The sequence below is a fragment of the Primulina huaijiensis genome, chromosome 7 (genome assembly GCF_012295235.1).
Source record: "Primulina huaijiensis isolate GDHJ02 chromosome 7, ASM1229523v2, whole genome shotgun sequence".
Taxonomy (NCBI): Eukaryota; Viridiplantae; Streptophyta; class Magnoliopsida; order Lamiales; family Gesneriaceae; genus Primulina; species Primulina huaijiensis.
In genome coordinates, this window is record NC_133312.1 from 23798178 (window position 1) to 23814870 (window position 16693).

Below are 16693 nucleotides of genomic sequence, written 5' to 3' on the forward strand. Positions count from 1 at the left end.
ATAATTACCTAGCATCATTAGATGGTTAATATATACATATGTATGTTAATACAAAATTGATCAATCATATGTATGGAGCTCAGCTACCCATTATCACCTCAGTTCTTGTATTTATTAATTGAACAACTCCATAAGTTTGACATTTTTTTGTTAATGCTCCGGCCATGCACATTCTCCTGTTAATTAAATATTTAATTAAACTTGGATTCAAGCTAAGATAAAGAGTTTATATGCATCTAAAGATAATTTTGAACAAATAAATTCATTTTTTTTTTGTAAAAACAAGATTATATATAGTATAAAGAAAAGGTCAACTAGCTAGATGGATCAGAATAGAAATTATTTACAGCACATGATATATCTTAATTCAGACAGAAAATGTCAGAAATAAATTTCTTTGTTAGCGTGGTTTAGGGAAAAAAAATATTTATTGTCGAGGATCACGAAATGGTCTTCAAATATATATTACATAAAGAACGCGGCATGTCACTCGAAATGGTTACTATGTCAATAATCGCGTTAGGTAAACATTAATTTTTTTTTATCTGGTTTGAGTTGGTGGACACAATATTAAATTGCGTACACAAAACATGAATTTTGCGAATCCTTAGACCGTTGAAATGTAAGCAATAATTATGATGGTTATCTCAAATTAAAGGCGTAATTGGACCGAACCAACGTAACCCAACTCGACCTACTTTTTTGTTTGAAAGTTGAAATCACTCAACCAACTTACTTACAAAATTATATACCAAATATATATATGGCTTCGCGTTCCTAAATCTTACATCAGGCTAGCTACCTCTGAGTTCATCTCTTCTCCATCGTTAACTCTGCACCAGCTACTTTTCATGATTGTATTTATTTCTTGATCATATATCGAAACACACAGATTGTCATCAATTACTTGCTGTACGTAGTTACACGATCGAATGGCAGCAGAGGAAGAGGCTTTGGCATCGAGAGGCCAAAATCTTGAAGATGAAAGCAGTTCAGGAGGGCATGGGACCGTTTCATTTTACAAGCTTTTCAGCTTTTCTGATGCTTGGGATAAATTACTGATAGTAGTTGGCACTATTGCTGCCATCGGGCATGGACTAAACCCGGCCCTTATGGCATTGCTCTTTGGCGAATTGGCCGATGCATTCGGTGGCAACCAATCTGGTAAAATACTTCCGGTTGTTAGCAAGGTACACACATACATATGCATTCATTTTTGTTGTTTTTATCTGTTTGCTTCATGATGACATATATAGAAGCTACGTACATGCAATTCTTTTGGACTAATTAATTAATTCTTATGGAATAATTGTTGTATATATAGGTATCGCTGAAGCTAGTGTATGTGGCTTTGGGGTGCGGTGTTGCTGCATTCCTCCGTAATTACTTCTCACCTGCAGCAAATTAAATATGTATTTGAAAATAAATTTCTCGTCTAATCTAATTAATTAACAATCATCAACTTTGAATTTGTAGAGGTGGCATGTTGGATGATCACTGGAGACAGACAGGCTGCACGAATTAGAACTCTTTATCTAAAAACTATTTTGCAGCAGGATATTGCTTTCTTTGATAAAGAAGTACATACTGGGGAAGTTATTGGAAGAATGTCCGGCGACACGGTTCTTATTCAAGAAGCCATGGGGGAAAAGGTACCAANTATTTTACTGATCACCATGATAATTACACCATTAATTAACGGTACTGCAGGTAGGGAAGTTTATACAATTAATGTCGACATTTTTTGGAGGCTTTGTCATTGCCTTCAGTAAACAGTGGCTCCTTACACTTGTCATGTTATCATCTATTCCTCCACTCATGATATCTGGTGGAGTTATGTCACATATGGTAGCCAAGATGGCGTCCCGTGCTCAAAATGCGTATGCTAGTGCAGCTGTCGTGGTTGAACAAACAATTGGCGCAATTCGAATGGTTCGTATTCAATCTTACCTCGAGGTTTGGGTGTATATATATGTTTCTTTTTGAGCAAGGGCAACAACATATATATGATAATTGGTCATACAATTAATATATCCAGGTTGCCTCCTATACCGGGGAGAAGCAAGCCGTGTCTGACTATAGCAATTCCCTGGAAAAGGCATACAAATCAGGTGTGCATGAAGGGCTGGCCACCGGACTAGGTCTTGGATCCGTAATGTTTATGATGTTCTGCAGTTACGCTTTAGCTGTTTGGTATGGTGGAAAGATAATCCTGGAAAAGGGTTACAACGGAGGTGACATCTTTACTGCAATTGTCGCAGTATTAATGGGTTCTATGTGAGTATTGTTTGATATATTTATGCACATACAAAATTATTAATCCCAACATTTTGGGCAGTTGGTACATAACTCTGGTTAATTATATACATGTATATGTATATATTTCAGGTCTCTAGGACAAGCATCCCCATGCATTGCCGCATTTGCAGCGGGACGAGCTGCGGCATTCAAGATGTTTGAAATTATAGACAGAAAACCGGAGATAGATCCATTTGATGATACGGGAATGATATTTGGTGACATTCGAGGAAATATAGAATTGAAAGATGTTTATTTTAGCTATCCAGCCAGACCCACTGAGGAAATATTCCGAGGTTTCTCTCTATCTATCCCTTACGGAACAACGGCAGCATTAGTTGGGCAGAGTGGTAGCGGCAAGTCAACTGTGATTAGCTTGATTGAAAGATTTTATGATCCAAGTGATGGTGAAGTTCTAATAGATGGAATCAATATTAAAGAATTCCAGCTCAAGTGGTTGAGATCGAAAATTGGTCTCGTCAGTCAAGAACCTGTACTCTTCATGGGTAGCATCAAAGATAATATTGCCTATGGAAAAGACGGTGCAACTAACGAAGAAATTCGAGCAGCCGCTGAACTAGCAAATGCGGCTAAGTTTATCGATAAACTTCCCCAGGTGCTAACAAAGTTCATCTAATGCTGACGATTAATTAGCTTGTAGCATGGGATCTTGTGAATTTTTCTGCATTTACACCTTCTAAAGTGTACTGTTAAATGTTAAAATCTTGATATTTACAGGGCTTAGATTCTATGGTTGGTGAGCATGGGGCTCAGCTCTCTGGAGGACAAAAACAAAGAATAGCTATAGCCAGAGCAATTCTAAAAGATCCAAGAATATTACTTTTAGACGAGGCAACAAGTGCACTGGATGCAGAATCAGAGAGAATTGTTCAAGAAGCTCTTGACAGGATTATGATCAATAGAACAACTGTCATCGTTGCACATCGTTTGACCACAGTTAGAAATGCTAACATTATTGCTGTCATTCACAAAGGAAAGATGATTGAAAAAGGTAGTCACATTATGCTGTCATACCGTCCTACTTTTATGTTTTTCTTGTAGAAAGCAATTTTCAAACATATGTAATTGAATACTTACTTATGTATATAATCAGGTACACATTCTGAACTATTAGAAGATCCTGAAGGAGCATATTCTCAGCTCATCCGCTTGCAAGAAGCACACAAGGATGCAGAGGTAGTTGACGAACAAGACAAAGCAAGTTTAAGTATGGAATATTATGGTAGGCAACCGAGTCAGAGAGCGTCACTTCTCCGTTTAATGAGTCGGAGATCTTCCAGGCTAAGAAGTATCAGTAGTCGTCACTCAATGTCAATTACATTTGATCTGTCCAGGGGACTTAGTGTTTCCAGAACTGAAATAGATGATTTTGAGCTAGCCTGTTACGATGAAATGAACAAGCATCCAAAAGTTCCAATTAGCCGATTGGTGGCTCTTAACAAGCCTGAGTTGCCAATGTTAATTGTGGGATCTCTTTCAGCCATACTCAACGGGGCAATAGTTCCCTTTTTTGGCATACTGCTTTCGTATGTTATTAAATCATACTATGAACCGCCACATAAGTTACGACAGGATTCAAGGTTTTGGGCACTCATGTTTGTGGTTCTTGGAGCAGTGTCATTAGTTGCATATCCACTGAGGACGTTTTTCTTTGGGCTGGCTGGTTGTCGATTGATAAGGAGAATCAGGCTTATGTGTTTTGAAAAGGTTGTCAACATGGAAGTTGCGTGGTTTGATGAACCTGAAAACTCAAGTGGCGTGATCGGTGCGAGGCTCTCTGCTGATGCTGCTACAATTCGTGCTATAGTAGGTGATGCACTTGCACAGTTGGTTCAGGATCTATCCTCAGCTGCAGTGGGATTGGTTATAGCTTTCATAGCAAACTGGCAGCTGGCACTTATAGTCGTTGGAATAGTACCTCTCATTGGTTTAAATGGATATGTGCAGCTCAAATTCATGATGGGGTTTAGTGCAGATGCAAAGGTATGTATCAAATCTTGATTGCCATTACGAACTTTTTTTAATGGTATGGTTACAAGATGTGGATTGTTTATGACTATCTTAAACTTCTGTCTTTATAGTTGATGTATGAAGAAGCAAGTCAAGTGGCCAATGATGCTGTGGGAACTATAAGAACAGTTGCTTCATATTGCGCAGAAGAAAAGGTGATTGAGATATACAGGCAAAAATGTGAAGGCCCAGTAAGGATGGGGATAAAACGAGGATTAATGAGTGGAATTGGCTTTGGCCTATCTTTAGGTTTGGTATTTGCTTCCTACGCTTTGGCTTTCTATGCTGGAGCTCGGCTCGTTGATGCTGGAAAAACAACATTCTCCGATGTGTTTCGTGTACGTAAGCTACTTACACTTGATAAAAATAAATGCAAAAAAGATCATTATTAACATTCAAAACTCCAAATACCGGCTACAATAGAAATGTTATTAATTAATGCCATGGGTGCAGGTTTTCTTTGCTCTAAACATGGCAGCGGTTGCAATATCCCAGTCAAGTACATTTGCCCCCGATTCAAGCAAGGCTACGAATGCTACCGCTTCTATATTTGCCATTCTTGACAGAAAATCAAACATTGATCCAAGTGATGGATCTGGCACAATGCTGGAAAATCTCAAGGGAGAAATTGAATTAAAACATATCAGTTTCAAGTATCCAACCAGACCTGATTTTAGAATTTTTCGAGATCTATCACTGAAAATACACAGCGGCAAGGTATGGCTGGTCCTCCATTTCTCTTTTGGACTTAGATAGTGTTTATGCATTTGTATATCGATAATAATGTATCTAATTAAAATTTCAGACGGTGGCTCTTGTTGGAGAGAGTGGAAGTGGGAAGTCTACCGTGATTTCTTTATTGCAAAGATTTTATGATCCCCATTCAGGCGTGATCACAATTGATGGAGTCGACATTCAGAAGTTCCAGCTGAAATGGCTAAGACAGCAGATGGGACTGGTAAGCCAAGAGCCGATCTTGTTCAATGAAACAATTCGAGCCAACATCGCATACGGCAAGGGAGGAAATGCGACGGAGTCAGAAATTATAGCTGCGGCTGAGCTAGCAAATGCCCATAAATTCATCAGTGGATTGCAGCAGGTAACATTTCTTTAGTATCCCATGATTAGACGTAAAAACTCCTAACCGAAACTGCGAAGGCTGACATGGAACAAATTAATAATGGTTTTGCAGGGTTATGATACAATGGTGGGAGAACGGGGAGCCCAATTGTCAGGTGGACAAAAGCAACGGATCGCCATAGCTCGTGCCATGATAAAAAATCCCAAGATAGTACTATTGGACGAGGCTACAAGTGCACTGGATGCGGAATCCGAAAGGGTTGTTCAAGATGCTCTCGATAGAGTGATGGTGAACAGAACTACGGTGGTCGTGGCTCATAGATTATCAACCATCAAAGGAGCAGACATTATTGCTGTTGTTAAAAACGGAGTAATAGTAGAGAAAGGAAAGCACGATAACCTCATCAAGATCAGTGATGGTTTCTATGCGTCGCTGGTGGCGCTACATACTAGTGATTCATCTTAGACGTTATTTATTTATTAAATTAATTTAGAAGGAAACTTTTCAAGGATATATTTTTGTTTAAATTTTCTGATTGTAATAAAAAGTCGACTAGCGGCTATATATTAGAACAACTGTATATAAGAGACTGTTGTGATCCGCATCTCGATTCCATTGTCACTAAGAAACTGAAAGAGATGGATTTGATTTTGAATGCCTTATGCTTATGCTAACACATCGGTTTTTTCGTGTTCACATCGCAGCGGAAGCTTAAAATTTTTATTTTGACGTTCAAAATTTTCTTTGGACACTCGTATAGTTTAAATTAAATAAACATTTTAGAAAATTTTTCACTTGGCTCCAACTACTCCGGTATTAGCGGATGTAACTCTTGTTGTAAATCCCTACGTACGTTCTTCAAATCTCCTTCTTTAATATTCGAATCAGGTCCACGACAGGATTAGTTCATCTTCTAACTTGTAATAGAAAGTATATAAGAAATTTTGCGTAGAGATAGAACACGAAGATGAAATCGACTCAATTCTATTAAGCACAAGCTGAATTTTTCTTGCATAAGAAAAGGGATTTCCAGAGCTTAGAATTTTTCTTGTAATTCCTTTGAATGTATCGAATGCTATGCAATAAGAATAAAGAAATCCATCATTTACTTAATTAATCTAATTAATTAAGTTAACTAAAGATTCTAAAATCCATGCCCAAAACATAGCCAATCTCGACATTTTAATACATATATCTTTTCAAGAATATCATGCATTAATTTATTTTGCTTTGTGTGCAAGTTATTAAAATTATGGTATCATAAATATTTTCATATTACATAAATCAATACCATATTTTAAAAAACTTAATGAGCTATATTTTAACTCAATTAAAATATAATTTAATTATTAAAGCCCATTTGAGCTTTAATAAAATTTGCATGATGAGCTTATACTCTTACAAGCCCATGATCTATGCTCTCATTACATTAATCTCATCATAATCCCGTTCGATGATCCAATATCATTGATGTGACAATTGCAACTTGTTTGTTATTATGATGCACACTTTAATTTCGAAATCACCAATGTCTAACTAAATAAGACGGATGCATTCCCTTTGACTGTTTTTAGCAGTCAAGCTCTCAAATTTTTATAAGCTTTTATAAACTTTATTTATAAGCTTATCGATTGATCATATCAAACTATTTCTTATAAATTCAACTCATTGAATTTATTATCTCAACGAGAACAAGTAAACCAGTGCTTGTGTGACCCTCAATGGTTCAGGGATACAGCTAGCCATGTGTTCACAGCCCTTTGTGATTCAGGAAATTTTCTTTTATTCGGGCTTACCCTAATTTGCGCCATTCCATAAATCAACATTTGATCACGAGAATGTCAGAAATCATTTTCTGATTAAACCCGTCGAATCATGGTAAGAGCGTCTAGTAGCATCGCCCCACGATTCCCTAGGTATCACTGATAGTGCCTGCAAGAACCAACCGGTTATGATTAATGCACAATACGGTCCTTTCATCTCATATATCTCAATCGAATATGCAACCATTGGTTCATCGAGTGTTGCATATTAGTTCGATGGCTATGTGATACAATCATGAAATATTCATAGTGTCATCGCATGTACAACTAGAGAACTCTTTCCCTAATGTACATTGTACATCTTGCACTCTGGCCAGAGATTTCATACACTATTATTTCGTTAGATCACATAGGATATCCACACTCGTAGGTGAGTGGAGAATTCCCGTTTACAATACACTGACTCCTACACATTTCGCAATTGCATCCAACCTCGCCACCTTGTGACCATCGCGGAGTCGGTAAACGAGTCAAAGAACAATCCTAGTATGTAGAGCCTTAGTGTTGTCCCGGGTCGTAAGAACTAATCACACACAATCACAACTATGAACTTTTCCTCTCGATGAATGATAACCATTTGGAAGGTCCGAGGAAAGGTTGTTCGGTACAATCATGGTAACCATTTGGAAGGTCCGATGGAGGATTGTTCGATACTAATTAATATTTCCTCATCCCCATCAACACATTCAATTTGGTTCAGTACAATGAATTTGCTGTGAGAACAATTAATTAAATCTCTCTCAAATTTTGTTTTACATTAAATGTTTTCATGGGGAAGTACACGAATCGCCAAGAAAGCTCTTAGAACAAAACAAATGTATAAGATAGAGGGGGTAATAACATAGAGGAGGACATATAGAAAAATTCACACACACACACACACAGATATATATATGTATATATATAGAAAAATTCACACACACACACACACACATAATTATTAGTCGAGACACCACAATTAACATGTTTATTAAATTCATATATATAAATATTTATATTGTTACTATTTGTCTTTAACAAAAAGCATATCATCTCATATCAGTTCAACATCATACCATTTTACATATTAGTACTCGAATAAATAATACATAACAAAATATATCGAGCCTAATTATATATATTTATTTATGCATCTTTATTTCAGTTCCTCCCTCACAACGTCTGAATCGGCACGTAAACTGACCAAGTCACCCTTACTGAGAAGTATGATAAACTGGGGTCTGTCCCCATCACCAACATCAACCCAAGGCAATCGTAAAATATCTCCTCTACTAGTTCTAATGCTCCATCTATGAATATGATAATATAAGATATTTTCTCATACCGCTCTTGACTCAGTAGTACGATGGATGCCATGTTACCCTCGTTACCAACAACACAATAGATAATAGCCCCGATGGGTAAGCAGTAGCCCAATATGAAAATACCGAAATAAAAACAACATGCATTGTAACGAATGATATATGGATGCAATGCATGATCAGAGTATATACACACACACGGAAAATCAGTATATCGGAAGTTGCACAATAAGTACATTGCCATAGCGACCACTCATCCCCTAGTCTACTACCGTGTGCCGGTCAGCTCGCCAAGGACTACAAACGTACTGTGTCTTATCGGCTTACAACATCTCTCGGGCTAGTCGCAGCTCCGTACCATCCCGACAATCCCCTCGAATCCAAACACAATACTGAAAGGAGTAAACACTGGAATCGAGGCACAATATGCAATACAATGTCGTGTCATACATCGATGCTACATATATATAGAAAATACGTGTGTGTAAAATATATTTTGTTTTAGTGCATCGATGTTATGTAATGTCACAATTAATTCACGTAAAAAATTTAATGTCATGTAATTCATGTTCAACAAATATCAAACTTACAAATACCTGTTGTATATTACCCGGTAATAACATACCTTTTATTCACGTACGACGACAGGATGAAATATACAAGAGATCAAGCTGTGAAATAACATAATATTTATCAATTATTTGTTTATTCAGTAAACCATGTGTACTTTTCTACTATAAATTTTGAAGATCTATATTATCTCATGTTCTCCCATCTTGTTTTAATATTTTTAGCAAATAACATAGATTATGTAGAAGCTTTATTTGATCATTTCATTCGTTTTTATGGTCCTCTAGAAGTATGAAACACCTTATCTATATTATTAAATTGTAATATTGCATCATAAAATTCTTACTAATTTAAGGTCTGGAAAAGTTATAAACTCAAGAACTCTAATAACCATCATTAATTTAACAAACCCAATGAAAACGTATATACTAAAAATTTAAATTATGAAAATGTTAAAAGAACTTCTTGATTATGTCAAGAATTTCACCATTTAAAACCCTGAATGATTTAAATTTAACTTTCTTGGAACAATGAACTATTAAAGTAGAGCTGTGGACGTCCATGGAAAATGAGTCCAAAATATGTTACTTAAAATTATTATCTATCCATTTAATATGGTTTACAAGGTACTGAAATTTATATTTAACAAATTTTAAGGTCATTCTCCTAAACCCCTCGTAATCAAGTCATCTTCTTACGAAAACATTGTAAGGTTGGGTCATAAATTTATAGCATTCAAGAGAAGACAATAATTTCATTCATATTATTTTTCTAGATGCTCCATCAAGGTTTATATTTATTTCACCATAGTGCATTGATAACTTATATAGTATATATTGTAGGAAACATCTTAGCTTCAAGAATTCCAAACTAAAACATTTTCACAGTATTATTAGTTGACTAATTTATAATAGTGTAATACTACAATATTAAAATCTTTCTAAAAATTTATTTATTTAAAATTTAAACACTCGGAAAACTTTGTTGTAGTTGGGTTTCAAGATACACCCACTAAAGCTATAAATTAATTATATGTTCATATATTACAGACAAAATATGATCGACCAAAGAAAACATAACAACGAGGGACATGAAATATTTACCTTACAAGAAGGCACCTGAAGAGATGGGTAGGAGAAGTCGATTTATTAAGTTTAAATTTTATTATCATTTAAGATGATTTTGTTTTGACTCTTTTTTTCTCTTATACCCATCTTTTTATACTCGGCCGATGGCCAACTTGCTGTAGGATGCAATCATGAACTATGTGTAAAATCCTTACTAAATCTAGTAAAAATTTGAGATGATATTTTCATATTATTCATCTTCTAGATCTATTTTATTATATTGTATATATTTTGTAAAACCCATGATTTTGTAATCGTGATAATATTTTTGTAACTTAAGTGTGCTATGATTATTCAATCTTTGGGTATCCATCTCATTAATTTTATTTAACATGTAAGATTTGCAATTTATCTAAAGTTGAGTAGATAATTATATCAAATACAATATTTTTGGAGCTCAAGATTTAAGATAATAACGTGCATATATTTTGAACTAGGGATAATAAAAAAGTTTATCACAATCCAATGAATTAAATAAGAAATTTGGATATAAACAGGTAAAGTTGGAAATATAAATTCAAAGTTGGAAAGATTTTTACCAGATAAAGATTTAAGATTTGATATACCTAGATAAAGATTAAGCAGATGATAATATGACCTATAAATTTCGAAATATCCAAGGGATTAATATTTAGATTTCGAAATATTATCCAAGATAACGGATAAAAGAATGATAATTATCCCAGATTTAAATTTTGATTCAAAAGTTCAAACGCGAGAATAACACACGATCAAGATAGCAGCCACCTCCCTATAAATAGGAGAAGCTCCCATTCAGAATTTACACCTCATTTATACATCAAATTTTTGAGTTTTTCTCTCATATTTTTGAAATTTCCTCCAAAAATTCTGCACGAGTCATCAAAATTCTGTCAAAGTTCAGAAATTCGTTTCTCTTGCTTGGGTACACGGAATCCAATCTTCACCGTTTAGAATGTTCTTTCATATGTTTCAAATAACATATCCAAATTTCGGCCAAATCGAACGGTTAGTTTTTTGTTTATAGCCTTATCAAGAAAATTGCTCAGATTCTATACGGGAACAGCATACCTACGGTTTTTCATCCATAAACAGGATAAAAAGACATCCAAACCCGATCTCCACCGTTCATAATTTGTTCGACGTACTTTTAAACATGCTGTGACGTTTTGAGCCCGATCCAACAGTTCAATAAGGCGCAATGAATTTTTCAAGACGGCTGATTTTTCGACGATGGTGTTACTGCGTTTTCGAAGTGTCGGTTGCATGATTCTCCTATGGTTTTAAAATTTTTCATTTTTTCTTCCAGGTCTAAGGTAAGTGGGCTTGTTTCATATCCTTAATTTCGGTTATGTGTTTTTCGTGTTTTCGAAACATTCGGTCGAGCACCGTTATTCTGTCTCTACGTTTATTGAGATTTTGATATGTTTACGTGTTGGCACTGTGAGGATTCACTGAAAATGGGTGGGAATCCCAACATATGTCCCTTCATGGTGGGATAGAACCGTTTTATGGCCTCGCCCCCTTAGAGGATTAAAAATTAGGGACTGATATCAGTAAACCATAGAAGGTGGAAGAATCGCAGTGCTGTTATGATATGAATATGATGTTACGTTACGAAAAGCATGATGTATTTATGTGTTGTTTTGAAAAGAGAGTAAATATTTTTATGTGTACCCGATACGCCCCCACTTGCTGAGTATTTCCCAAGATATTCACCCCTCATTCTCCCCTCCCCAGATTTATCCGAAGAACAGGTTGAGGATGAGGAGTCCGAACTGTTTTGGGGATGGTGATTCACGAGATTTATTAGTAGCCATGTTTTGTTATTTTGAATTTTTCATAGTTTCTTTTCTTTGTAGACGTTTCCGCATTATTTATTTCAGTTGTAAAGACATTGGTAATTTTTTTAGATTTATGAAATAAACTGGTTTCAGTTTATATTGTGCTACGAGGCTGATTGTTTTTCGAATGTGTGGTTGATGAACAACCCCGATGTCGACTAACCTCGGTCGCGGGACATGACATTTAAGTGGTATCAGAGCCGTCAGGTTCATAATCTAGTTGGGGAAAATTTAACGGGAAAAAAAAATCGGCAAGATTATGCCAAGAGCCAATGCGGTCCTCTTCGGAACGACCCAACGATTAATATTCATAACGAAGTTGAAAGGCATGGTCTGAAAACGCAAAATTCCTTCGTTTAGGCTTCCGAAATCGCGTATTTCCGTTTTAGAAAAGTTTCGTAGAACCCATAACTTTTCGTAGGAAATTCCAAATTCTATTATGTCAACTGTTCTGGAATCCTTTAGACGTATTTTTTTCAATCCATATGTTTATCTCCAAACCTTTCATTTTTGGAAAATTTCTCGAAAAATCTCGTTCAGCACGTTCTTGTAGTGCTTATCGGATTTTTATGGAATTGGATTAAGGAAACAATTAGTATTGACCTATATTGTTGGGATTATATCTATCTGAGATAAATTGACTTAAGCTTTTGACTTAAGATGAAATATTTGATTTTGGGATAATAAATTATTTATGGGAAAAAAATTAGTATATGAAAATCTGATATAAGAGTTATAATAAGTTTTGAATATTAAAATATAGAAGTTGATTTTGAGTAATAGTTATGTGTGAATATTAATTTGGGCTTTTAAGAATGCTAAGCGTTAACTTTAAATATGTATGATTTTGGAATATCTTGTTTAAAAATTAAGTTTGAGGACAATATCTTAAGGTTTAGAAAATTATATTATTTTGGGATAACTAGTAGATTACGACCTTATGTGAATAAAAAAATTTATGAGATATTGCTGGATACTGAGGAAAATAGAGAATAATAAGTTTGAAATTTTGTTACGGTACTAAGTATGATTCAAGAAGAAAGACATTCAATAAAAATAGTTTGTGTTGGAGCTCTCTAAGATCATTGTATTGTTGAAAGTAAGATTTAGCACAAGAATTAATTGAGGATTAATTTCATTCGTACAAGGTTGAATAAAATTTTATTTTATGAAGACTGAGTTATAATTTTTGAGATTTAAATCAATAGGCTATAGATTGATATTGAGTTAAGTTTCAAGATTTTATATGAGTTATAAGTTTTGAGATAGTAATCGTGATAATTTCAAGATAGAATAAAAATCAATATCTATTCGCATATATTCAGTGCCGACTTCATTCAAAGCACTTTGGTAGATTTCGACGTCATCATATGGATGGATTGGTTATCTAAGAGCAGTGCAACAGAATTGCCGGAGTAAGAATTTCAAACTACAAACCGCGAACCAATAAGAAATCAGGTATCATGGTGATGCCAAGAGACAGAAATACATTCTTTCTGCTTCCCAAACTTGGAAAACCATAAAATCGGACAAAGAAGTTTACCTAGCAATGGTGAACGAAGTGCAGGAAGAAATTGAGCTCAAGCTGGAAGATACCCTAATAATGCTGGAATTCCCGAAAGTTTCTCCGGAAGAATTACCTGAGATAGTCTCGGATTACGAGGTTGAGTTCGAAATCTATCTATTTCTCGGTGCTACACCAATTCCAATAGCATTATACTGAATGACGCCTGCTGACTCTAGATGCTAAAAGAACAACTCCAAGAGTTGATATACAAAAAGCAGAGCTCTAGTTCTATTAGTAAATAAGAAAGATGGAAGTATGAGATTGTGTATAGATTATAGAGAACTCAATAAGATCACAATCGAGAATGAATATCTTCTTCCAATGATAGACGATCTTTTCGATCAACTTAAAGAAATTACAATATTTTCCAAGCTCGATCGTAGAAGAGGCTACTACCAATTGAAGGTCAGGGCTGAAGATTTACCCAAAGCAGCTTTCTGAAAAAGATACATGCATTATGAGTTCACCGTAATACCTTTTGTTTTGACGAAGGCACCATCAGCCTTTATGGATTTAATGAACAGGGTGTTCAGGTCATTCATCGACAAATTTTAGCGGAGTTCATCGAGGAGATCCTCATTTACTCACCAAGTGAAGAAGACTACAAAGATTTTCGTCTCACTCTTCATAGGCTAAGGAAGAGAGAATTGTATTCCAATTCAATAAAGGTGAGTTTGGGCTATAGAACGTCACTTTCTTATGTCACATAATATGCGAGGCATGAGCATTTGCGAATCCTAAGAACGTAGAAGCAATCACAGGCTGACCAAGACCAAAGACAACGACATAAATTCATAACTTCTTAAGATTGGCGAGCTATTATCGGAAATTTGTCCAAGATTTTCCCTCAATAACAATACAGCTTACAAAACTCACAAAAGAACTCTAAATTCAATTGGAGCAAAGAGTGTGAAAAAAGTTTTGAAACCTTAAATATGAAACTTGCAACCACAATGGTGGTAGTGCTACCTGATGAGAGAAATGATTTTTTTTTCAATTACAGAGATGCGTAAAAAAAAAGGTCTAAGATATGTGCTCATGCAAGAAGAAAGAGTAATTTTCTTTGCATCAAGGCAATTGAAACTGTATAAGTAAAACTACCCAACCCGTGACCTTGAGTTAGCCGCAATAGTTTTCGCATTAATGAATATGAGGCATTACCTTTACGCCGCTAAGTGTGAGATCTTCACTGACCATCAGAGCTTTGAGTATTTGTTCACGCGGAAAGAATTGAACATGAGGCAGAGATGATGGATTGAATTATTTTGACGTAACGATAATCTACCTTCCAGGCAAGGCGAATGAGGTAGTTGACGCTTTAATTGGAAAAATATGGGTAAGATGATTCTAGTCTCACTATCAGCAAACCGTGCTTTGAGAAATCGTTAAGCGAAACCAGTTTCATGGTCTTAATGGGAAATTAAGATTTAGTATGAGAAAAAGAAAAGAAAATTTGATATTAGAGTTATGTGAAATGATCAATTGAAATTTTAATTTTTATCTTTTAAGATAATACTTTTGAGATTTACTTTAGGTTGATCGTATTGGATTATAGTTTGACTTTTGGTAATTTTACATTACTATAAGCATTAGATATAAAACAATAATAATTGGGAAGCAGTGTCTGCATTACATAGTCGACATTAAATTAAGACATGATTTTTGGGATTTATATTGGGTTGAATAAGAGACTAGTCTTGATCTTAAATGTTCAATGAAAAAGTTGATATTGATTTCGAATTTCTGTTAGAGTGACATTATTGGGCTATATTTGGATTCAAAAGATTTGTATTAGGGTTCTCCTCTGCCATAAGAAACTAGTTCATTAAAGTATGATTATGAGATATGCGACTATTGGGTTACAATAAGTTGTTGTAGATTCAACGATTCTAATAATTTTGATTCAATGAGAGTGTTATAATTGGATGGAGTAATAGAAGTAATAATAAGAAAATATGGAGGTATAAGTACAATTCAAAGTATGAGTAAGTCGACACTTTAGTTATTAAGATGTCTGACAAGAATCATTGGGATATGATTTAAGAATTTTAGACGATTTTCTAATCATACTGAAAGAGAAGTCACTTGGGAACTAGAATGGAAAATGGGTGAGCAATACCCGTACCTCTTCCAAGACCAAGCCATCCCAAGTTTCGGGGACGAAACTTCTCATAAGGAGGGAGGTATGTAAAACCCATGATTTTGTAGTCGTGATAATATTTTTGTAACTTAAGTGTGCTAGGATTAATCAATATTTGGGTATCAATCTCATTAATTTTATTTAACATGTAAAATTTGCAGTTTATCTAAAGTTGGGTGGATAATTATATCAAATACAATATTTTTGGAGATCAAGATTTAAGATAATATTGTGGATATATTTTGAACTTGGGATAATAAAAAAGTCTATCACAATCCAATGAATTAAATAAGAAATTTGGATATAAGCACGTAAAGTTGGAGATATAAATTCAAAGTTGGAAAGATTTTTACCAGATAAAGATTTAAGATTTGATATACCTGGATAAAGATTAAGCAGAGGATAATATGATCTCTAAATTTCGAAATATCCATGGGATGAATATTTAAATTTCGAAATATTATCCAAGATAACGGATAAAAGAATGATAATTATCCTAGATTTAAAGTTTGATTCAAAAGTTCAAACGCGAGGATAATACACGATAAGGATAGCAGCCACCTCCCTATAAATAAGAGAAGCTCTCATTCAGAATTTACACATCAAATTTTCGAGTTTTGCTCTCATATTTTCGAAATTTCCTCCAAAAATTCTGCACGAGTCATCAAAATTCTGTCAAAGTTCAAAAATTCGTTTCTCTTGCTCGGGATCACGGAATCCGATCTCTACCGTTCAGAATGTTCTTCCATATGTTTCAAATAACATATCCGAATTTCGGCCAAATCCAACGGTTAGTTTTTTGTTTATTGCCTTACCAAAAACATTGCTCAGATTCTAGACGGGAACATCATACCTATGGTTTTTCATCCATAAACAGGATAAAAAGACATCCAAACCCGATCTCCACCGTTCATAATTTGTTCGACTTTTAA

General features: G+C 34.9%; 1 protein-coding gene across 1 annotated transcript; it reads left to right on the forward strand.

Moving 5' to 3' along the window:
- The first annotated feature begins 702 nt into the window (after nucleotides 1-702).
- On the forward strand, nucleotides 703-6067 carry LOC140980945 (ABC transporter B family member 21-like). The gene is made up of 12 exons (XM_073447077.1): nucleotides 703-1190; nucleotides 1325-1379; nucleotides 1477-1652; nucleotides 1711-1932; nucleotides 2039-2277; nucleotides 2389-2914; nucleotides 3037-3310; nucleotides 3413-4302; nucleotides 4401-4667; nucleotides 4783-5046; nucleotides 5135-5428; nucleotides 5522-6067. The coding sequence occupies exons 1-12, from the start codon at nucleotides 933-935 to the stop codon at nucleotides 5873-5875; spliced, it is 3819 nt and encodes a 1272-aa protein (XP_073303178.1). The 5' UTR covers nucleotides 703-932; the 3' UTR covers nucleotides 5876-6067.
- The last annotated feature ends 10626 nt before the right edge of the window (nucleotides 6068-16693 follow it).

Bases quoted from the DNA above. Each gene is read 5' to 3' on its own strand.
- LOC140980945 (XM_073447077.1), top strand. From the start codon at position 933: ATGGCAGCAGAGGAAGAGGCTTTGGCATCGAGAGGCCAAAATCTTGAA. The intron at 2,915-3,036 runs GTGCTAACAAAG...TGATATTTACAG, and splicing joins TTATCGATAAACTTCCCCAG to GGCTTAGATTCTATGGTTGG. The intron at 3,311-3,412 runs GTAGTCACATTA...GTATATAATCAG, and splicing joins AGGAAAGATGATTGAAAAAG to GTACACATTCTGAACTATTA.